At 39.9% G+C, this 25,460-nt stretch overlaps 1 protein-coding gene across 4 annotated transcripts in view; it reads right to left on the bottom strand.

Annotated features, from left to right (window-relative positions):
• The window catches only part of tfdp2 (transcription factor Dp-2), a 70,189-nt gene that overhangs the window by 25,783 nt on the left and 18,946 nt on the right, over positions 1–25,460 (bottom strand). For 2 of the 4 annotated variants that reach the window (XM_039660146.2, XM_089120972.1), the window contains exons 4-7: positions 14,086–14,174; positions 5,942–6,072; positions 5,040–5,087; positions 4,882–4,914 (exon numbers count right to left, since the gene is read on the bottom strand). In XM_039660146.2, coding sequence (XP_039516080.1) covers positions 4,882–4,914; positions 5,040–5,087; positions 5,942–6,072; positions 14,086–14,174 — 301 coding nt within the window. Of the gene's footprint in view, positions 1–4,881; positions 4,915–5,039; positions 5,088–5,941; positions 6,073–14,085; positions 14,175–21,324; positions 21,425–21,634; positions 21,818–25,460 lie in introns of those variants that run through there. The other 2 variants (XM_039660145.2, XM_039660147.2) reach the window with 2 other exon arrangements.

Raw genomic sequence — 25,460 nt, 5'->3', positions numbered from 1 at the left:
TGAACTGTGCAGTTCACATTACATGACTTGCTCTCAGTGAAATCATGAGTGTTCAAGTTGTTTAGCTGTTCACACCACACAACACAACGTGATTGATCCACAACAGGAGGTAACTCACTACACGAGTTAACAACGCACTGCATAGAGATACACGATCGGATGATAAGAGCATATCATTTGTGACTCAATGAGAGCTGTTTCAGTACTATAGTACGGTCTAAATCCTGAAAATAATCAAACAAATAACGAGTTGACAACAACACGATTCTATCTGGTCTAGAAACCATGTTTTGTAACGAAAAACCACGCAATAAAACGAACCAGAAATGACGCGAAACTACAGAGAAGAACAGAACACGCGAATATGGACGTCAGACAGAAACTAGTGCTGCACACTGTTTGCTCGACGATCTGCTCTGAGAAAAAAAATGCAAAAAAGAAAAAGTAAGATTTACCTGGTGTCCTCAACCCATGCGTTGCTATGATTGGCTGTACTCATGACATCACTGAGATTGAGTCGCGCGACTGCTCGAGATATCTAGCATGCTAGATATTTTTCTGAGCTCGGTGACCTGTCTGCGAGGTGTCTGCGAGCTGTCTTTGATGCGTTGTTGGCTCTTTCACACTAACGGATTGGCGAGCGTTAATCGTCCGCTAATCGCCCGCGATTTGCACGCGATAACACCCTGACTTGTCGGCGACTCAACGATTTGCAAATCGGGCTTAAATCGGGCTTAAAATCACGTAGTGTGAACTAGGCTTAAATCAGCCTAAATCAGGGGAGACCTAAATCAGCCTAAATCAGGGGAGACCTAAATCAGAGGAGGCCTAAATCAGAGGAGGCCTAAATCAGAGGAGGCCTAAATCAGCCTAAATCAGATGAGGCCTAAATCAGCCTAAATCAGAGGAGACCTAAATCAGCCTAAATCAGATGAGGTCTAAATCAGCCTAAATCAGGGGAGACCTAAATCAGCCTAAATCAGATGAGGCCTAAATCAGTGGAGGCCTAAATCAGGGAAACCCTAAATCAGCCTAAATCAGATGAGGCCTAAATCAGCCTAAATCAGGGGAGACCTAAATCAGCCTAAATCAGATGAGGCCTAAATCAGCCTAAATCAGAGGAGACCTAAATCAGCCTAAATCAGATGAGGTCTAAATCAGCCTAAATCAGGGGAGGCCTAAATCAGCCTAAATCAGATGAGGCCTAAATCAGTGGAGGCCTAAATCAGGGAAACCCTAAATCAGCCTAAATCAGATGAGGTCTAAATCAGCCTAAATCAGGGGAGGCCTAAATCAGCCTAAATCAGATGAGGCCTAAATCAGTGGAGGCCTAAATCAGGGAAACCCTAAATCAGCCTAAATCAGATGAGGCCTAAATCAGCCTAAATCAGGGGAGGCCTAAATCAGCCTAAATCAGAGGAGACCTAAATCAGCCTAAATCAGATGAGGCCTAAATCAGCCTAAATCAGAGGAGACCTAAATCAGCCTAAATCAGATGAGGCCTAAATCAGCCTAAATCAGATGAGGCCTAAATCAGTGGAGGCCTAAATCAGGGAAACCCTAAATCAGCCTAAATCAGATGAGGTCTAAATCAGCCTAAATCAGGGGAGGCCTAAATCAGCCTAAATCAGATGAGGCCTAAATCAGTGGAGGCCTAAATCAGGGAAACCCTAAATCAGCCTAAATCAGATGAGGCCTAAATCAGCCTAAATCAGGGGAGGCCTAAATCAGCCTAAATCAGAGGAGACCTAAATCAGCCTAAATCAGATGAGGCCTAAATCAGCCTAAATCAGAGGAGACCTAAATCAGCCTAAATCAGTGGAGGCCTAAATCAGGGAAACCCTAAATCAGCCTAAATCAGAGGAGGCCTAAATCAGGGAAACCCTAAATCAGCCTAAATCAGAGGAGGCCTAAGTCAGCCTAAATCAGGGGAGACCTAAATCAGCCTAAATCAGATGAGGCCTAAATCAGTGGAGGCCTAAATCAGGGAAACCCTAAATCAGCCTAAATCAGAGGAGGCCTAAAGCCTAGTTCACACTACATGATTTGAAAATGTTGGGCTGAACTGTGCAGTTCACATTACATGACTTGCTCTCAGTGAAATCATGAGTGTTCAAGTTGTTTAGCTGTTCACACCACACAACACAACGTGATTGATCCACAACAGGAGGTAACTCACTACACGAGTTAACAACGCACTGCATAGAGATACACGATCGGATGATAAGAGCATATCATTTGTGACTCAATGAGAGCTGTTTCAGTACTATAGTACGGTCTAAATCCTGAAAATAATCAAACAAATAACGAGTTGACAACAACACGATTCTATCTGGTCTAGAAACCATGTTTTGTAACGAAAAACCACGCAATAAAACGAACCAGAAATGACGCGAAACTACAGAGAAGAACAGAACACGCGAATATGGACGTCAGACAGAAACTAGTGCTGCACACTGTTTGCTCGACGATCTGCTCTGAGAAAAAAAATGCAAAAAAGAAAAAGTAAGATTTACCTGGTGTCCTCAACCCATGCGTTGCTATGATTGGCTGTACTCATGACATCACTGAGATTGAGTCGCGCGACTGCTCGAGATATCTAGCATGCTAGATATTTTTCTGAGCTCGGTGACCTGTCTGCGAGGTGTCTGCGAGCTGTCTTTGATGCGTTGTTGGCTCTTTCACACTAACGGATTGGCGAGCGTTAATCGTCCGCTAATCGCCCGCGATTTGCACGCGATAACACCCTGACTTGTCGGCGACTCAACGATTTGCAAATCGGGCTTAAATCGGGCTTAAAATCACGTAGTGTGAACTAGGCTTAAATCAGCCTAAATCAGGGGAGACCTAAATCAGCCTAAATCAGGGGAGGCCTAAATCAGACTAAATCAGGGGAGACCTAAATCAGAGGAGGCCTAAATCAGAGGAGGCCTAAATCAGAGGAGGCCTAAATCAGCCTAAGGCCATGTTTACACAAATCCGGGTATTTAGCAAAACGAATATTTTCCCCCTCTCTGTTTTCAAAAATAACCTTGTTTACACACCCGCATAAAAAAGCTGTCGAGCGCCATCATAACTATGCCAAACCTATTGGCGGCAGTGTAGTGGTTAAGGATAAAGCCATTCATGCCAATCAGAATCCTCAGAAACGACAAGAGAGAACCTAAAACGCCGTTTCTCCCAGTTCACACGACAACACATAACTGGCATTTTCAGAAATCTCCACTTTGGCCGGAGTTTTTAGAAATAATCGTTTTCAGTGATAAAAACGGCGTTTTCGTGTAGATGAGAGGCAAAACGCAGAGAAATATCTACGTTTTCCCATCGTGTAAACGGGGCCTAAATCAGGGAGATCTAAATCAGCCTAAACCAGGGAAACCCTAAGGCCGTGTGTCCACCAAAGCGTTTTTCCACGCGCCTGGTGTCTGTTTTCAATTGTTTTCAATGGGAGCACCGCGTTTTTTAAACGCCATGAGCGTACCGAGGCGCTGAGCGTTTTTTTCACGCTGAAGCGCCGAGCGCCCGGTGTTTTTACTGGTCGTTTGGAGTTGAAAAAAATTTTCAACTTTGGATAAGACGCAGTGCTCATCACTGTCACTTTTTACCCAGGCGTCCAATCACAGTGGAGGAGGGGCGGGACTAATACCACACCAACCAACCGTCACAACATTCAATCTGCTGCGAATATATTCTGTATCATAGCAACGAAACGTCTCAACGGAAAAAACGCTGCGCTGCCAAAACGCTCTCAAGCGCCCAAAGCACGGCGTCTTCAGCAGAGCGTCTAGCGTTTTCAGCTGGCTAAAAACGCTTTGGTGGACACACGGCCTAAATCAGCCTAAATCAGAGGAGGCCTAAATCAGCCTAAATCAGGGAAACCCTAAATCAGAAACCAGGGAAACCCTAAATCAGCCTAAATCAAGGAAACCCTAAATAAGCATAAATCAGAGGAGGCCTAAATCAATGAACTTTCATTTCATTCCACTTCTGCCACTTTTAATGTTTCTCATAAGTAACAGAAATGGCAGTGCTTGTCAGTTATCAAATTTAGTTTCACTCACGGTTTACAGCAAAACCTTGCCTAAAATCTAGTGCTGTCACCTAGTGCTGACACTGTGAAACTGCATGATTTGTAAATATATATTTGGTGGGCCATTTTACATTTTAATTAACAAGGTGTGGGCCATTTAAAATTCATCCCCGGGACATGTTTGGCCCTTTTGAGCCGACGTGTCAGCCAGGTCCGGAGTACACAATATTCATAATATTTTTTTTTAATTCAATGGGCTTTTATAATATTTAAGCCCATTAAATGTTCAAAATTATGGCTTTCAATTACACTATGTTGAATGGATAAAATTACTTGGAAAAGCAATTATTTAGATAAACACTTGAGGATTAATATGGAAAATAACTCGATGAATTTCTGAACAAATGTCAGCATGATCCAAACACAAGCACAACAGTAACACATTCAGGAGTGTAGAGGAACGGCACCTAAACACTCGCCGAAAGCACAGTGCTCTCTGTGAAATCTAGCACAGACTACTGACGTCAGTTTCTCAGTGAGGAGAACTCCAGCGCACATGCGTCCATGCCATCAGTGGTGTTTAATTAGGAGAGAAAAGCAGCTGAAGGAGGGCTTGAATGTGTGTTTTATGTTCACAGAGAAACTCATCAGGGACACGGGGGCTCTGAAACACAACTGGGGTGTGCAGCTGTGATCCTCCGCTGTCCTGCTTAACATCTGAGCCTCATAAATCCTAGTGAGACTACAGCTCTCTTTCTCCCATGCACACACACACACACATCTCATGGGCACATCCATTTAAAGACAAGTGTGTCTATTGATCCCACTGTGCACCAACTCAACTCACTTACCTGGACGAGGAGTCACTCAAACACAGTCCGTCCCTGCAAAACACATGTGAATATTTACACGTTTTGCTCAAGTGTCATCTCCCTTTCTTCTAATCCTCGGATACATTTAGAAAAATCTTTTTTAAACATGATTTTAAAACTGTGAAAAGTAACCCCACCTGTCTGAGTAATAGGAATCAATGTAGTCATGTGTCCTTTTTTTGTTCCTACAAGGGGGAAGGCCAGAGTTAGTCAACAAATACACAAGGTTGAGTTCGCCAAACACATTTAGGCCACGTCCACACTAATTGTAATATATTTTTCTCTCCGTTTTGGCCTTCCGTCCACACTGAGACGCCGTTTTAAGTCAACAAAAACGTATCGTTTGGAAAACGCTCTCCAAAGTGGATAAATTTGAAAACGCCGTTTTCGCGTTGTAGTGTGGACAGTGAAACCGGAGGTATTTCAAAACGATGACGTAAGTTTAGTCATGTGATCCACGTTGTACCAATAGATATTCATGTTTATCGGTATTGTGCCTGTTATGTGTTCTTCATTTTTACACTATTGCTAAAATATGTTACTTTCTATGTTACTTAATATGTGCTATTCTTCATAGCACAGCACTGCAAAGATAACAGATAATGTAGTCTACTCACATCTGCGGCAAAACAGGAGAGCAGTTGCGTTTTAGACCAAACATATGATGACTGAATGCGACCTGGACGCATCCGTGATGTGAGATATTTTGCTAAATAAAATGATCCTGTTATTGTGCGATGACATTATTATTTATTTTCCCATCTGTATCATCTCAGTGAGCTTTTGTGAAGTTTCACGCATGCGCAGTAAAGTGAATTTAGAAGTTTCTCATCCACACTGAAACGTCGGAAAACACCTGAAAACGCTAGTGTGGACGGAGAGCGTTTTTAAACGAAAACCAAATGTATCCGGATTAATGTGGAAGTAGCCTTAGATTTTAATTGGTAAAATATCTATTTTCATACGAGGACATTAGAGTGCCATAGGAGAGCTTTATTCCCATTAAAATCAGTGCATGAGAAGTGTGCACGTGGCTCACCCCGGGGTCCACTCGTTGCCCTCGGGAGGGTGTGTCTGAGCTACCATTGCAACCGGTGTGGTGTGCGGCGTAAACGGGCTGCCGATGAGGATGCCTCCAGGGTGAGACACTCTCTGTGGTGTGCTTAAAATCTACAGAACGGAGAAACAAAAAACAGTGTAAGGTTATGCAAATTATAACTGAAGATAGTGAGGTGACAGGTTGAGACTGGTAGAGACAGAGTATCACTTCATGTGGGTTTTGGCAGTCAGCCCCTGCTGGTGGATCCCGTAACTACACCATTTCTCCCTCGTAATTCATTGACGGCAGCATCCAGGTTGTGTACATACAGCAAACAGCTGCATTGAGATGAGAGAGAAAGCTAACGGATAGATTTCCATGGGTACAATAGTCGTTATTGATATGGGCGACCTCCACTGTAGTGTTGCTGACAGACACCAGCATGTTCTCATTCAGTCACATGTAAATGATCTGTGATGGTGTATGAGGGCCTCCCTGACTTATCTGCCTCTCTTCCTCTCCGCTAACCTGGATCTCTCCTCATACGAGCCCCTGGGGATCGGCAAGGACATCCTCATCCATCACCGCAGAGATTTATTATAGCCCTAGATATATTCAGAAAGGCTCGCTACCATACACCTGGTACATTCTGTGCAGTATGAGATATGAATATGAAAACTTTGTGGTTGAATAAAACACATCAGATCACAATAAAAAAAATGTTTCGCCAAAACGTGCTGTAAATGGCATGTTGCATTGTGCACTGTATACCAGTGGTGTAGCTAAATGCGCCCTTCATTTTCCAAATAAATGTATGACAATTTCATAAACAATAATTATCTTATCACACTATATTTATTTAGTTGAAGCAATTACGGAATTGAGGTTTCCATGGTCGGCTGCAGGCGATTTCCTAGCTTTTCTTCTCCCTGTAGGTGCATATGAATGTTTTATGCGTTATGAATGCCCGTCACCTTGAGCATTTCTGCTGTATCCCACAATGCTTTGTGTTCAAATCTATTTCCAGTGCGATGAATGAACGAGGAATCGTATAGCCACATTTTTTATTTATTTAACTAATCTTTTTCATATTTAAATACAAAACCATATGTTTTATTTTTAAAATGCCAACTGGAATCTGCTAATTTGACAAACTGATTTAAGTATGCAGCATAACGTCTTCATGTTTGTCAAGTATACGGATAAAAAAAAAAATATATATATATATGAAGAGTTCAGATGCAAAAGCCTCTAAGTGCCATTTGAAATTTTCTTCTTTAATGATGATTTTTATCAAACTTGTATATTAAAGTTCAGTAATTTCACTTAAATGGCAATGATAATTACCTATTAATTGTTATTTAAGTGAAATTACTGAACTTAAATATATAAGTTTGATAAAAATCCTCATTAAAGAAGAAAATTTCAAATGGCACTTAGAGGCTTTTGCATCTGAACTCTTTATATATATATATATATATATATATATATATATATATATATATATATCGTGTCCACGAATTTAGAATTATTTCACTCGTTTTAATTTATTTCCTCATTTTAGGAAATCGTGGCCACTTTAAACTAATTTGTTCCTTTGTCTTGTTTTTATTTAATTAAAACAAGGAAAAGAAATATTACAACATTGCCACGATTTAGTAAATCAGGTAAACAAATTATTACAACGAACGTACAATTTACTTAAAGTCGTGGGAACGAATTGTTAATTCGTGACCACAATATACGTTTTTTCCCCAGCATGTCAGTGTTATTTTAATATTATTGATATAATGTCATATTTGATCATTCTGAATGAGCTTGTAATTTTATATTTTCAGTTTTCATTTTAGTTTAAGTTTTGTTATTTAATGTGTGTATTTGTATAGGGATGTCAAATGATTAATCACGATTAATCGCATCCAAAATAAAAGTTTGGGTTTGCATAATATGTGTGGGTGCACTGTGTATAACTATTATATATATATATATATATATATATATGGATGTATATTTAAGAAAAAAATATTATTTATATATAAAATATTTATATATAATATAAATTATATATAACTCTATACATAGTATATACATGAAAATATTTCTTAAATATATACAATCATGTGTATGTATTTATATATATAAACTAATTATACACAGTGCACCCACATATATTACGTAAACACAAACTTTTATTTTGGATGCGATTAATCGCGATTAATCATTTGACAGCCCTAATATATATATATATATATATATATATATAAATTAACAGTTTAGTTAACAACACTGTAGTAAACACATAATATTTAACATTTATATCATGTCATACTGTTCCTTCTACTACAGTAGGAAGTATTGCAGTGTAGACTCGGGAAGTTTTGTTTTCTCGCACCGTGTTAAACGCTACGCAGGGGACACTGCGTGTGGAGGACGTAACCGTGAGATCTACGGAGTCGGAAAGGAATCTGTGTGTAAGTGTGCCACACATCTCTGTAACACGTGAGTGAGGGTCCTAACGAGGGCCGTTAAGCTCATTAGCAGAGGTGCGGGCACACAGCGCGCTTCTCTTCTCCTCTGAGCCTCTGCTTTCATGCTTTCGGCCCGCCCATCACTGGACTCGTTGTTTGGTGAAGGTTGTCATTTCTGCATCACTAGCGGCACTAAGCGCAACTGCAGAAATAATGGCTGCTTCCAAACAGGTTTCCCATGCAGACACTACTCAGACAAACAGGCCGCGAACATGCTTACACTCTTCAGGAAGTCAAGCTAACAATTGCTTAATTGCAGTTTACTATTAAGCTAGTGTATAGAATGACATATTTTAGCAAGGACATTTCACTTTAAATGTATGCATTTACATAGAAGACACTTCCTGATGGATGTTGTCAAACTTCAGTTCATCAAGGTCTCTCTCTCCAACTTCCCTTTAAACTCCTTTGTGTGAGTCCATCTTCTCAGCATTTCTTTCTTTTGTTCTGCTGAGTGCAGCCATACCGCCCCGTGAACACCCTCCTCTTCAGTTTCCTCGTGTCCATGTACATGCCGTGGACTCCGTGAACCACTGTTCTGTGGAGAATCACTGCCCCCCACTGGCTGCAGACTGAACTACAGAACACAACCAGCCCATCTTCAAACAGCACTGAGCTCGGATTTGGGAACGGGATGGGTAAAGTCAACACTTTTTGTTTATTTATCGGTAACACTGTACAATAAGGTCTGTTTACTTATCACTAGTTGTCATTAACCAATAATAATAATAATAATAATAAATTTTATTTGTAATGCACCTTACATTTAGAGCAAATCTCAAAGTGCTACAGTTTAAGATCATAAAATCATTGTAAAAATAGACATAGTAGTTAAAAGTTCTCCTAAAAAGAAAAGTTTGTCCTTTTTTAAAAGTCTCAATAGTTTGAGGTGCCCTCAGATGGTCAAGGTCATATTGTCATTTTATCAACCCATTGTCAACCCATTATTATCAACACATATTATACATGTGTTCCAGTATTTATTAATCTTTGTTAAAGTCAGTTAACAAAAATACAACTTATTTTTACCTAAGGTACGTTAAATAATCTTAACAGATACAACTTTTAATTGTATTAATGCATTAGTGAATGTTGAAATTAACCTAATTTGATCTGATAAATCCGATTAAAACATAAAAAGCAAATATGACGACAGAATGGATTTGTTTGATCCATTTTTGGTCAATGATTTCTTTAAAAGTATTTTTAGATACATTTAATATACAGTAGGTAAACCAATATTGATATTTATAACAAAGTTTATTTATTTCATAGCATAAATATAAACATTCCTCACTGTGTTTCCCAGATTTAAAGCATTTTACTGCATTCTAGATTCAACATGAGTCTACTTTGGTCAGAATTACCAATTCAGTTTTAAACCATTTCAAAACGAACATAAATGCTCTCGAAAATAAATGTGATGAATTCACACAAAGTTTTACACAACTGTCCCCGATGGAAAATGGATTAAATTGCTGTTGCATTTTAATTTAATCACTTTTGTACCCATTTAAGTCCGCCTGGAGTAGTGTTGCAAAGGGGGCTGAACATTTCCGGTCTTTCCATGGGAACTTAATCGGGGGGATTTGGGAAATATTCCAGGTTGGAAACTTAAACGGAATTTATTTATGGGAATTAATATGAAAAATTGAGGAAATTTATATGTTTCATATACACTGTAAAAAATTTGGAGTAGGATTTACTTGAAAAAACCTTGCTAAACGATCTCACTCAGAAAATGCTAGTAAATTTACAAAGATTTGCCAAGTAAAAACCTAAACATATTTATCAGTAGCTTTAATTAGAAATCTTTAAGTTAAATTTACTTGGAATGTGGAATTAAGTAAACTTTACAAAAATTAAAATAAGTAATTTTAACTCGGCTTGTAAAAGGTTGATTAATACCGATTTCCTTTGCCTTTATATTACACTTCACTAAAACAATTATCTTGAATTGTATTAGTCATTTATAGTATGTTCTTTACTTAGATCATCTAAGTAATTTATATATACATCATGTCAGACTTTAAGCCTTATGTGAATGCAAACACCTCAATACTTGGTAGACAATACACAATGGTGGTAACATTTGATGGATCGTTTTTGTGTTTGAATGTGTCGTTTTAAGCAAAAAATGTACTCGAAATGTCACAAAATGGCAATTTACTAATACTGAAAACAAAAATCAATGATAAAACAGTGTAAATACAGCTGGAAACCAGTGAAAAATGAACCTCATTAATTATTCAAAGTCCAGTGCATGATGGGAACCCCAGTATCAGAAAAGTTGAGTAATTTTTACTTAATTTTATTGAGTTGATATTGCTCTTTCATTTATACTCGCTTGAAATAAGTACTGATATGGAATTTACTTAGTTTTTTAAATTCTTGCCTGAACTAACTTTTTCAAGTAAATTACATTGGGTTTTTTCACTAGTATTTACTTAACCAAAAAATCATTTTTTACAGTGTACAAACATAAATATAAACATTTTGTTATAGTTATATAGTAGCAGGCATGTTAGTTGTTGTTGTTTTTACTCCATATTGATGTATTTTTCCAATTAATTACTTCTGATTTAGTAAAATGTAAAATTAATATATTTTTATTAGGGATGCACCGATATGAACATTTTGGCCGATACCGATAACCGATAATTCTTTATATTTGAAAGCCGATAACCGATATATCGGCCGATAAACTTAAATGATGCTGAAAACCTTCACAGGAATAAATGACACTTTACTAGGCTATATATTCCAGTGTTTTCCCTACCATTGTTTTAGGGGGCGGCCCGCACCCCCAAAACGACCCCGCCTCAACTAAAATGCTGACGAAATCCAGTCATAGAAAAGTAATTTACTGTATATTTTCGAGGAATAAATAGAAAGCGGTTCAGTGCACCTGAAATCAAATCGCGATGTAGACTAGTGTGTGTGAATATTAAACCACAAAGACTATTTAAATATGAATCCTGCATGCTTGCCTTGTTCCGTGTGAATGAATAGTGCAGCCGACACACAGTTTCATTCACCACACACACACACACACACACACACACACACACACACTGAAGCACGTGTGACGCTTGCGCTGTTTTTTTGGCTATAGACAGTCACAGAAGACAGAAATGCATGAACTTCCTCTCCAGGCTCTAGATCCACTCTGAGAGTCACTTTGTGTTCATTTAACCGCTTCATTTGAGAAACTATCATCATGACAAACACACAGAAATTCAAAAGGTCTTTGGGGCAACCTGTCAAAATAAAAGTTCGGTTTAACTTGACAGAAATATATTAGAATTTAGATATGTCCTAATGTAATAATACACTAACACTAATCCAAATAAATTATGATTTTTTTTAAACAAAACTGAATTTAAGGAATAAACCATGTTTTAATTTTAACAGTAAGGCTCATTGTGCAGCACATTATTTGACAAAAAGTTTATGATAAATGAAAAAAATTGTGTTTTATGGCTTCATTTTATTACCAGTAAAAACACAGAATTAGTGTGATTTTTTTCATATATATTTAAAAAAAAAAAAAAAGTTAATAATACATGATTTCAATTAATTAGACAAGCTTTTTGATTGCTAAAAAATGACATGCCCGCTCCGCAACACTAGCAGGTTCACCTTCATTAAACCTGGTTGCTTTAACCAAGATTTTATTTTTTTTCCCAACTACATTTAAAGGGGAAATGAAGCAGTGAATCAAGTTTACATGATTTACAAGATGGATTTCCAATATAATCAACAATTATATAAGAAACATTACAAATGTAAACATTTAGAAGACAAAAAGAAAAAAACTTTGTATCTTTCGCCGCCAGGGTGCCGCCATTGTGCAGTTGACGTCACGGGGTTGGTTGGCTCAAGTTTAACCCCCTGAGCCCGACGGCGTCGTCGACGATGCCACACGTCACCTCCGATAAATGTTTACATAACTCGATGACAGATTTATCGATTTTCTTACCGTTTTTTCCAGCAGAAAGCTAACGAGCTAGCCATCACGGGGGTGTCTTTCGGGTCTTTCTAGCCTTTACAGAAGGTTTTCTATCCAGCCTGGAACTTGTGCTTCGTTTCAGAGGTTTTCAGCAATAAATCCAAACGCTTTATGTCAAACTTTGATAATCTTGAAGCCCATAATTCATAAATATTCGGTCATTTTTGCCGCTAGCTCGATGCTAGCGGACATCCTGGATATCACGTGATGTTTTCACGTGATGGTTTTTGACCAATTACAGGCTGATCCGTTGTAAACATTGGTGTGCGTCATTACGCATGAACCAAGCGCTGATATAGTGTAGAGAGATAGAGAGACTCACGGAGACGCGCGATTCACAGAGAAACACAGCGAAATGGACGTAAATAAAGCGCTGGTCTATTTTGGTGCATTGCAGGATGAAGGATTTTCAGGAGAACAGAGCTTTTTGACAGATGAGGAACTAGATTACCAGGATAGACCCAGCTGAAGTGCCATTTATTTATTTACTGTAAAAAAGTATTATAGTAGTATAAATGTTATAAAACAATAAAAAGAACATAATAAATAAAAGAATAAATAAAATAGAAATGCAAAACCTGTGATGTGGCCCTCTGTGTGATTGCTGATAGGAACTGTTTTGAGGCTTGGCACCAGTGAATTTCATGAGGCCCCAAACGCCTGGACTTCTTTTGGAAAAATGTCAATATTTTTTGTTCTGTACAAGTTATAATGTTTATTCCTGTGCTCCAGGACTCCAAAGACATGAACAAACTATTTTCCAGAGGAAAATTGCTTAGCTTTTATTTATTTGTGTGTGATTTCAATAAATAATTGAGTGATTCCATTTCCGATTTATTTTTTCATTTGTCTTTATGGTCCCATAACTTATTTTACATTCAGGTGACATCAATGTAACACAAATATGCTGAAAGTTCAATTTGTCCTGAAAAAAAAGAGGTGTGTCAATTGTCTGTGCACCAAAGGGTTGATATTTTACAAGCTTTTTTAGTAAATGACACCAGACGGAAAATTTATTGTAAAAATACCCTTAGGTCTCAGAGGGTTAACAGGCTCTGGGCATTGAAAATCGCGACATCAAACTGTGTTTACACCAGTGTTTTGACCGCGAACGACTAATGTTAGGTACAGATATTAGACAAAAAGACGACGTCTCATGTTATATGTTGACAAACTGCACATAGAAAAATGATCGCGAAAAATGTCACCTGCACAATGGCGGCGCCCTGGAGGCGAAAGATACAAAGTTTTTCCTTTTTTTCTTCTAAATGTTTACATTTGTAATGTTTCTTATATAATTGTTGATTATATTGGAAATTCATCTTGTAAATCATGTAAACTTGATTCACCGCTTCATTTCCCCTTTAAGTACCCTGTTTCAGTACATTTGAGGCTAACCTGCAATTTTGCAACTTATTCCCATTAATTCCCGTTAATTCATATGTAAAGCGTCCAGCCATGACAATTCCCATAATGTTGCAACCCTAGCCTGGAGCAACTTAGTTTTAATCTGAGTGTATGAGAGATTATGAAGTGCTGCTTGTTTGCATGCATTTAAAGACGTGTGTGTTTGTACACTGGTGTGGTGTGTGTGTGACACTGACCATCTGGGCTCCCACATTTGAATTGACCGTTCCTAGTGTGATCTTGGCGGCTGGGCTGTAGCTGGACGGCGTTACCAGGGAAATGTGGCCTGCAAACACAAACATAGTCAAGCTGATGTTCACAAATAAGAGCTGGGACTTTCTGAAAGGAAAAAGCATTTCCCAGACAAGCAGAACCTTGAATGGGTCCCAGCTTTGACTGAAAGGAATTTGCTCACAAATTAGTTCTCTCAGTCAAATTAATGGTTTACAGACTGTATGCAAACTATAAATACGATACACATTACTAACGTGCAGTGAAATTTACACAGAGATTTCAGAAGTTTTACCTTTCACTAAACATATTTAGATATATCGAAATCGTCTTCCGTTGCGATTTCCTGTATATGATTAGATGTTTAGATCTTCACAGTGAAAGGTAAAACCTCTGAAATCTCTGTGTAAACAATGAGTGAAGTACACGCGCGAGAGATCACTTCCGGCGCTTGCGCAGACTGAAGCGCCTGTGCCTTCAGAGTATAATGGACGTGACTGTGATTACAAGAGGTAAAAACGATATAAACACTGTTTGTTTTCACACACAAACCGCTCGTTTCGTGTCTTAGGCCATCAGTTTGTACTTACATTTACGAGTCATTAAATCATGTTTAATTTGAACTTCTCTGTGCATGCTCTTTGAGGTGGTGACCATAGACCTCCATTATATGACTGACCGACAACAACGGTTTGACCTAAAAATATCAAAATTGAAAATACTGAGGAAACAAAGCCCTTGAGGTAAGATAAAACATACCAAAAATTAATTTCAAAGTGAACTATCCCTTAACATAATTTTCCTAAAAAATAATGGATAATCAAATAAACGTAAGCTGATTCAGTCCAGTGCATTTTTATTACTAAAATGTAATATTACTTAAATATCGCTAACAATATAAATGTTATTCTTTAATTTACAACAATAATCTGTAAATATTTCACAGAATAAATACATATTTTTGTTCAATTATACAAAAAGGCCTTGGCTTTGATCAATCAGATGACAGAAGGCTTGTGATGGTGTACAACAGGTTTTTTCAGTAAAGTCTAGATCATGTTGATAATAGATCATGTTGCAAAACGGAAAGCTCTAGCATACATTTATTTGCCGATATCGTCCAATGCAAAAGCATCAAGACATGTTATGAATGGATACTTCTTGAAGCCACTGTCTAACAGTGGTTTTCAGTGATTCCCACCCATGAATACACCCCAGGAAGAGACGGTTGCGTCGGTGGGGTAAGACTGGGAGCGAGGGGAGGTTACAGTATGGAGATCGAGGGCAAGACACTTCTGAAGAAAAAACTAAAATCCTGAAATGCTTTCTTTGAATTCTGTGGTATCTTTTGAATAGAGATGCAAATCTTGTAAAGGTTGTGGCATATCAGATGCAAAACCATGCAAATGGGCCTTGAAATCACGCACGAACACGCACTAGGGCGAACACACCCTGAACTGTGTGAATGGGACGACATGCCAACAATCCCACTCTATGCATGCCTGCTTCCCACTCAGACTCGGCCCAGTCTGCATCACAGCAGCCGTGACGCTCACAGTGCGTCTTTGTGAGCCAAGTTTATCTCCACTGCAGCTGTAGATGGACAATGATCTATTGACATAATGCACCAAACACCGGTACAAAGCAGTTTGCTTACTTTTCATGAAGTACAACAGCAGATGTGCACTGAAATGAAGTCATGATTGCCTCTCTAACAGAACGTTACCGTAAGTGAGCGATCACAGAGCGTCTCAATCAGCTTCCTGAGGCCTCGTCCACACTAATACGGTTGCGTTTGAAAACTCTTTTTCTCTCCGTGGTCTTCCGTCCGTTCGCACTAGCAGCGAAACTCTCCATAGTGGATACATTTGAAAACGCTGGTTTCATGTTGTAGACTGTGAAGACGGAGGTGTTTGAGAATGATGACGCAAGGTTAGTCATGTGACGCATATTGAACCAGCAGCGTTGTGCCTGAACGGGTTCAATGAGCGAGATGGTTCATGAACGCATTCATATTTTGGGCGAATGTGAACTGAACGTACTGTATTAATGCTTGATGAACGTTACTGTGAATGCACGCTCTCTCAGTTTGACTTCGTACAATACGTTGCCAGATTTCTATAGAGCCTCCCAGGCAAAAACCCAGCTAACACACACGTAAACAGTAACGAACACTCACACTCTCTCGTAACACTCACCTTAAAGGAGTAGTTCTCTTTTAACAAAAACTTTTGCTGATAATTTACTCACCCCCATGTCATCCAAGATGTCCATGTCTTTCTTTCTTCAGTTGAAAAGAAATTAAGGTTTTTGATGAAAACATTCCAGGATTTTCTCCATATAATGGACTTCATTGGGAACCAAACGGTTCAAGGTCCAAATGAGAGTTTCAGTGCAGCTTCAAAGGGCTTTAAACGACTCCAGACGATGAATAAGGGTCTTATCTAGGACCCTTCGAGTCATTCCTTGGAAAAAGATTCGTTCATTTTGATGAACGAGTTCGAAGGAGAGTCACGAACGCTCATCACAGAACAGAGCAAGGCGAGCATTTGAGCTTATAAAACTGAAACTTTTTTATTTATTTTTTAAATGAGCGATCGTTTCGCTTGATAAGACCCTTATTCATCGTCTGGAGTCGTTTAAAGCCCTTTGAAGCTGCACTGACACTTCTTTTGGACCTTGAACAATTTGGTTCCCACTGAAGTCCATTATATGGAGAAAATCCTGGAATGTTTTCATCAAAAACCTTAATTTCTTTTTGACTGAAGAAAGAAAAACATGGACATCTTGGATGACATAGGGGTGAGTAAATTATCAGCAAAAGATTTTTAAAAGTGAACTACTCCTTTAATATGTAGCGAAAAAACACCCAATCTGGCAACACAAGACACCAGTGTCGCACCGCAGCCGCCATCGACAAAACTGCGAGGAGGCATCAGATGATCATTTAAACGAATTTTCTGACGAGGTCGGTGAGGATGGGAAAAATCTTACATTTCCGTGCAAACTTTGCCAGTCGATAAAATAATTGTTGTCTGTGGCTGTATATGGGCTGTGGCAATAAAAAAAAAAAACATATGGCATATCGCAACATATGGAAAAAAGAACTATGAATGAACTAGTTCATTTATCAAAGTATGAACCATGAACTGAACTAGTTCATTTTTTGAAGTATGAGCTATGAACTGAAGTTCATTTTCAAATGTGTGAACTGAACTTTGAACTAGTTCATGTAGAAAGTGAACTTTCCCAACACTGACCCATAGATACTCATGTTGATACCGATGTTGTGCCTCTTATGTGCCATTCCCTTTCACACACTTGCTAAAATGTACTTTTCATATCGCAATCCTGCATAGATGACAGAAAATTCACTCGCATTTGCTGTCCTGAGGCGTTTTAGACCAACCATATAATGGCGACTAAGAGCGACCGAGACGCATCAGTGTATGCGGAGATATTTTGCTAAATGAAATGATACTGCCAGAAGAATTGCATGATAACTTGATTCTGTCTTGTTCTGTCTGAATCATCTCAGTGAGCGTGTATGAGGGTTTACTTTACGCATTCACTGTAAGGCGAATTTAGCGTTTTACGACGTTTCAGTGTGAATGAAAAACTTACGAAAACACTAGTGTGGCCGGAGAGCGTTTTGAGACACTTATAACTGGCTGTAATAATGAACACATTATAATGAAGATGTAGTGAATTCATTTCATTCATGAAGTGAATGTGTCAAAGACGTCAGCTAAATTCATATGTTTGTGCAAATCATTTTACACCAGACTGCTTTACAGCGCAGGATCTACACAAAGATGGATCAATAGCAACTGTTCGTGATCCCCAGAACAGGCAAGTGTTGCACTTTACATGTAGTCAATGTTTTGAAAATTGCCTTTCTAAATGTGCTTGTTAGCACGTTGTACGGCTTATGTCGATCAAGTTACCAAATTCTAAAAAATGACTTCGAGTCTATCCATCGGTGTCCGGCTAAACACCGGCATAGACGATTTCAGACATATTGGCTGTCGAACTGTAAAGGCACAGCCCTCTAGGGCTGTCGCGGTAACCGCAATATTGTAGTACGCGCTTCTGACAAGTCAACCGCAGAGGATTGCACGTACCCGCAGCAACCGCGATATTCACGTTTTTTTATTTTTTTTATAAGGCCATACCCTTCTTGTTTTTAACTTAATGCTTGTGTATTGAATGTTAAACAAGTTCATAATGATAACAAGAATGTTTATCATGGTTATGTGTAGCCTACAGGTTTCACACAGACAGTGAATGAGAGAGATCGGCAGAGCGCGTGCGATTACCTGCGTCTGTCTTTGAAGTCGTGAAAAGCTTGTCGTGTCAAAGGGAATCGAATTATTTGTCGCATCATAATTTTAACGTCCTCTTCACGGGTATTTTCCCATAAATGCGCATCAGCAGCAGCGCTGGTCAGCATCCCACAACACAAGGAAGCCGCGGGGAAATAAAATCAGTGAGTCACGCATTGAATCAATGTTATATTGGTCTCTAATAAGTGAAGCATCAGCTTCAGTGTTGCCCATGCGACGCATTGCTGCTCAGCTGAGCCTTGAAAAGTTGAACCTCAAAGTTAAAAATAATTAACATCTTGTTTCTTTACATCTCTATTAGGGGTGGAGCCGAATACGGTATTCGGAAAGGTACAAATAATGTGTTTTTTACGAATACTTATTCCGAACAAATACTTAAAAAAATATTTGTATTCGGGAACAAGAAATACTTTATATCAAAAAGCTGCGTTCCTCACGAGACGCGAGTTGAGTGACTTGAGTCAGTGCGCGAGTTGAGTGAGTGACGTTCAGGAAGAGGTGACTGACACAGGCTGCTCCACACAGCAACAGAGAGGGCTCGGCTGAGCGAAAAAACAAAACACTTAACTGCATCACTATTTTTGTTTAATAGATGTTTGTACCTTAACTATGTTCCGGTGGCAGTTTATAACTTTTGGGAAGCGGAGTTTGATCGGGAGTATATTCCATTATTGACGTCTGCAGACGGGTGCTTTCATGTTCGCTCTGTTTACGTAGCTCTGTTAGCTCGGTAACGGTAATTATTTGTTTCATGGCTTGATTGAATTCCAATGTAGAATGCGGTCTGTTATTATAACAGGCCGCTGCTTATAAGTATAACACACCGTTGCTATGAAAAACAGAGCGTTGCCATGGATTCTAAACGTAGAGACAGAACGGACTATTTTTCTTTTTTTAGCGGGAGCGATACAATCGTTTTTTAAATCAATAAACTCCTTTTTATATCCATATTTTGAGTCAAATTATTGATTTATTTGGTAGGTAGCCATGTAATAAGCGGGGTAATGTAGAGCGAGGCGTAGTTATAGCGAAAACCCTTCAGGCTTCGCGTCGGGCTCATAATCAACCTCCTCACTATAAATTATCCATATAACTTATTCTGTCTGCACAGCGTCCTCCACCGTGGTGTTGGGGTTCATAATGTTCACAATTGTATTTTATTAGTTGTTGGTTTAACCATGGTTCATGAGGTAATGGCTGACTGTTATTTTCTTTTCAACTTTTCTTGTTACATGTTCATTGCTGGATTTATAGAAAAAATCAACCAATATTGCATATCCATAATTATTATAATGGATATAATTAAAGAATCCATACACTATAAAGTAGGCCTATTTTTAAAGATTTTTATGCCTATTTTGAATTTTACTCGAATACAAATACAAATACAAATACTTTTCCTCCCTGAACAAATACAAATACAAATACAAATAGCGGCTGCTTTGCACACCCCTAATCTCTATTAATGAATCAGCTTTTTTAAACGTGTTCGTTGAATGAACGGTTCAATGACTCGCTCAAAGTCCGTTGTCATAACAATATGCGCGCTGAGTGAAAGTCTTTCAATGCGCATATACTGTGTAGACGCTGTTTAGTTTCGGTTACAATGGTTACTGAAAATGTCCTCGTTTTTCTCCACATCGTAAACTTTATTTATATAGCAACAAATACATATTAAATAAGTAAATAAATGGCGGTAATACCGCATATCGCGCTATTGAGCCACTCAACATTACCGCAAGGGAAATTCCATAACCGCGACAGCCCTACAGCCCTCTTCTGGAAAGCAGGAGCTCATTTTTATTGAAAGATACACAGACAGCGTGTTTTTGCTCTAAGCCAAATCGGGCTATTTAGGGCATGCAGTAATATATGACCTGTGGGCTATTTTGAGCTGAAACTTCTTTGATTACTTCCTGTGAGTGACAGTTTGCTGGAGGGAAATGCTGTGGCAGTGCAAATAAAGGTGATGTTGTTGCGAGAGGGCTGAAAAATGAACATTTAATTCCAATTTTGATTTCATGGTGACTTTAAAAGTTCCAAAACAGCAAAATATTTGCAATGAACAACAACTTAAATATCATTCTCCTCCGGGAGCCTATTCTGGGAGCTCAGCGATGTATTTTGTGTTCGTTGGAAGTCAGTCATGGAGCTTTCAAATGGATTGTAATTTTTTGATTAATCCTGTAAAATAAGTGTTTCAGTGTTTCACGTTGAAAGGCAAGAAAGTGTCAAAGTAGCTTGAATGAATCTTTACAATGTGCTCCAGATGGTGAGCGTACAGCAGCAGGACTGGCTGAAGAAGGGGTTTTGTGCAAGGCCTCAGCGCAGGAATGCGTCAGTGCCACATGCTCTTTACAGCGACAATGAGCAAAGCCACATTAGAATACAGCTGAGCAGCAGCCCAACACACACACACACACACACAAATATTGAGCCGACTCTGTGTTACATTACAAAGCACATGCACAAAGTGCTCAGCGTTTTACACATTTACACTAATGTATGATACACAGATGCAAGCACATAACAGAAGACATCAAAAATCAAACACTTCTATACGTGACCCAAGACAACAGGAGGAAAACACACACTTCCTGGGGCTGCCCAAACAAACAACATAACTCCAGCGCACGCTCAACACGACTGAAAACCACATCAGTGCCCGAGCAACATCAGAGAGGATCTCACCAAACACCAAACTCAACCACCCAGATCTGCTGCTCTCAACATACAGGCAACAACACCAGAAGGAGAAAATAACCTCTTTCTTTAAAAAGAATCATTTATCACACAAAAGTTGTAAAATTGCACAAAATGTGTATGATATCCTTCCCTTCAGATTCTCCAGTTATTTACCTGTCTGTTTATGAAGCGGCACGACAAGCACTTCCATACTTCACCTTTAACTATTCGTTTCCTAATAAAGCTCAAGTTCTTGTCCCACACACAGACTGGGGCGCCCGCTTCACCCCTCCTCCCACTGAACGCAGATCTGTGGAGGAACTTCCACAGTGACCCAGAGAGAGAGAGAGAGTGTGTGTGTGTGTGTGTGTTCCTCTCAGCGTGCCGTCTCAACACACACGTGCAGCCTTCCCAGCTGCTCCGACACAATCCCTGAATGCACAAAGAAAAAAAGAAGAGAAAAAGTCGGGGGTGCAGGATTTACCTGAAGAGGAGTGGAGAGCATGTTTCGAAGGCAGGCTGGGACCTGGTGTTGCTCTCTCTCTCTCTCGCTCAGTGTCCCTTTTGTTACCATTCAGTGGAAACTTGAGAGGCTCGGCAGGCATTGCCGAGCGAGCGCAGAGGGAGTCCATCCACACACACTTGGACTTTCACCCATGCCGAGTGGGAAACGTGCACACTCAATGAGAGCGTGTGTGTGAGCGCCTGCCACAAGACTTCCACAAGACACACACACAGACGGCGGCTCCTGCAGGCCACTCACAGGCGATGGGCGCTCGCTTGCTCTGGCCTGAACTGATCTGAGAGCAGTGCCCCAGAGAGCATGAGAACTGAATGGAGCGGCCTGAACACATGTTCTCCCGGCGTAGGACCGGGCCGAGCTGGTAGGCAGCGCGTTACTGCAGGTCTCGGGGCGAGCACATCTGCATCACCCGAAAACTCACAATTGGATGAGTGCCAATGGCAATTAAAAAGTATTCAATCACATACTGACTTGAAAAGACTAGGAAAAAAAGAAAGAATTGTTGCCTTCAATCACTCCAACAAAGACTGTAGCCGTTTTTAACATCATCAGTTTTATTAATGGGCTGCTTAAGGCAATATTGTTAATCAGTCACGCCATAGATAGGACTGATGTAGGTAGAAAACTGTGAATGTTTTCTTGTTTGATTTAATAAATATCTCAGGTGCCATCATTGGAGCTTAGCATGCATTTAATCCTGTCCGTTCACAAACTCTTGCTTCGAATTGATTCTGATTAAAAGGTAAATGGACTGCATTTATATAGCGCTTTCATAGACCTAATGGCCACCAAAGCGCTTTACATATTGCCTCACATTCACCCATTCATACACCGACGGGGGTGTCAGCCATGCGAGGCGCCATCCAGCTCGTCGGGAGCAGCTGGGGTTAGGTGTCTTGCTCATGGACACCTCAACACTTGGTCAGGTGGAACCGGGGATTGAACCACCAACCTTTCGATTTGTAGACAACCTACATGAACCACTCCCGCCCCTAAAAGGTAGTAGTTTGTTTTAAATAAAAAAAAAATCAGTCACATGAGTTGAAGAGATGAAGTTTCATATATTATAAAGGGGTTTTATTATGTACTGTGTGGTGCAGGGCGCCAACTTGTGTATTTGGCTATGCTACGTAAAATGACGAGAGCCACCATGATTCACTGAACATCGGAGAGGATCCTCGCGCTCATCGGCTGCTGTTATAGTAGAGACATGGAGGAGTGAAAATTAGACAATGAAACCATTTTTAAGGTTTATTTCTGGTGTTTTTGCCTTTATTTAGATTGTAAAGTTGATAGACTGGTAGACCAGTCTGGTATCTAATAACCAGTCAATGTCAGCTCACAGTCTATGGACCAGTCTAACATCTAATAACCATCTCAAGCCAGCTTACAGTCTGTGGACTAGTCTGGCATCCAACAACCAGCACAAGTCAGCTCATAATCTGTAGACCAGTCTGGTATTCAATAACTAGCCCAAATCAGCTCACAATTTGTGGACCAGCCTGGCATCCAACAGCCAGCCAAAGTCAGCTTACAGCTTGCTGACCAGTCTGGCACCCAACAACCAGCCCAAACCAGCTTGCAAACTGGGGACCAGTCAGGCATTCAATGACCAGCTTAAGCCAGCTCACAGTTGGTGGATCTGTCTGGCATCCAACAATCAGCCTAAGCCAGCTCACAATCTATGGACTAGTTGGACATCCAATAAATAGCCCAAGTCAGCTCACAACCTGTGGTCCAGTCTGGCATTGAACAACCAGCCCAAGTCAGCTTACGATCGGTGGCCGAGTTTGGCATTCAACAACTAGCCCAAGTCAGTTCACAATCCGTGGACTAGTCTGGCATCCAGCATCCAGCCCAAGTCAGCTCACGGTCTGTAGACCGGTCTGGCATTTAACAACCAGCACATGCCAGGTTACAATCGGCAGACCAATCTAGTATCCAACAACCAGCCCAAGCGAGCTCACAATCCGTGGTCTAGTCTGGCATCGAACAACCAGCCTAATTAAATTCAGCTCACGGTCTGTAGACCAGTCTGGCATTTAACAACCAGCACATGCAAGGCCACAATCGACAGACCAGTGTAGTATCCGACAATCAGCCCAAGTCAGCTCACAATCTGTAGACCAGTCTGGCATTCAACATCCAGCCCAAGCAGTCAGCACATTTCCGTTACCAGTCTGTGTCCCAGCCTAGTGGCCTGCAATCAGCACAAACCCGTCACTAGTATGTGTCCCGGCTCATGATCCAAAGTGATTACAGGACGAATCAGCATCTCTGAAACTTCTCACACGTTCTCCAAGCAAGACCTGTTTGTTCTACAATAGTCAAGTTCAGCCTTCATATTCACAGGTTTCAAGCTGTGCAGGGATCAGCTTCTCTCACAGCTTTTTAGTGTAGGAAGGGTTGCTGCGTGTCTTTGTGAATGTTATGTTTGTCGCTGCGTGTGAGAAAGGGTCTGTGGTCTGGCCCAGTGGTCGGCAGTCAGCATAAGCCTGTTACCAGTCTATGTGTAGGCAACCCGAGTACAGGTTAATTATTAGCTCAAAGGCACTGACTATGATCACTGAATATAATCTGAAGACAACATATAGTGTATGCACTTAAAAAAAGTTATTACAGTTTCTGTAAAAATAAATAAATAAATAAATTAAAAAGAAGCAAAGTTGGAGAGAGGGCAGGAAGTGAAGTGGGAGAGAGCGGGGGATGGGATCAGAAAAAGACCACAAGCCGGGACTCGAACTCGTACGGAGCCCCTAAAGGGACCTCTGCAAAATAAAAAAAAAATAAAGACTTTATATTAAATAAAGACTTTATATTTTACTAAAGACTTAATATTACGCGATTATTTATTATAATAATGTGCAACGTTTCTCGTGCGCAAGAGCATGGATGTCAGGAAGTTAATAGATAATAAAACCAAATAAATACATTTAAAAAAATTTGCACACCATTAATCCTGTTATTTCATTAATTGCAAGATACTCTGATATTGACGATTTATGTTCCTTTTGTAAAGGTAGGAAAGAGGTATTGACTCATTTGTTTTTTGAAAGCAAAAATTATCCAACATTTCTGGAAGGTATTGGCTGCCCATGAGGCTTTCGGTTCCAACTGACTTTACACACTTTACCAGCGGAAACAATGGGAGAATCAGTACCTGTACGGCTGAAGATGCAGAAAAGACAGACAAATACCAAAAACATGCTTAAACATCATTATTCATGTCAACAGATGGCAGTGCAGTATTAGATAGTACTTAGCGTTATTAACGCCGTTGGCGCAAACCCATTTTAACGGCGTCATTTTTTTTATCACGCGATTAACGGCCTTTTTGGCCTAGCAAACTTTGTAGTTTTCTTTTACATGTTTTTGCAACAGGACATGGCATGTGCGCGCTGCGCTATGAACCATTTCAATGGCTTGCGCCGCGCAAGGACGTTTTGTTGCTTCACTGACCAAAGCAAAAGCGGATCTAGCTAGACCAGAAACAAAACAACAGGCACGCCGCACACACTCGTTTGCGCTTGCGAGCCGGCCAAATAGTTGGTTAACGTTCCATTTTGAGTGGATGACGAGCGCGAGACGGCGAAATGGATGCCAATAAGACTCTCAATGGAAAGTTTACTTTTAAAAAGTTGCCAAATGGTTCCATTGACAAGACCAAAGTGATCTGTGTGTTTTGTTGTGAACTGAGCCATCATCATCGCAGCACGTCCAGTTTGAAATACCGCTCGATGATGGCCGAGCACACACACACACACACACAAACACAGCTGATGCGAAT

Source organism: Pimephales promelas, chromosome 16 (assembly GCF_988280905.1).
Source record: "Pimephales promelas chromosome 16, fPimPro1.hap1.1, whole genome shotgun sequence".
Taxonomy (NCBI): Eukaryota; Metazoa; Chordata; class Actinopteri; order Cypriniformes; family Leuciscidae; genus Pimephales; species Pimephales promelas.
The sequence above is the reverse complement of the archived record's forward strand: the minus strand, read 5'-3'. Positions and strand labels throughout refer to the sequence as shown.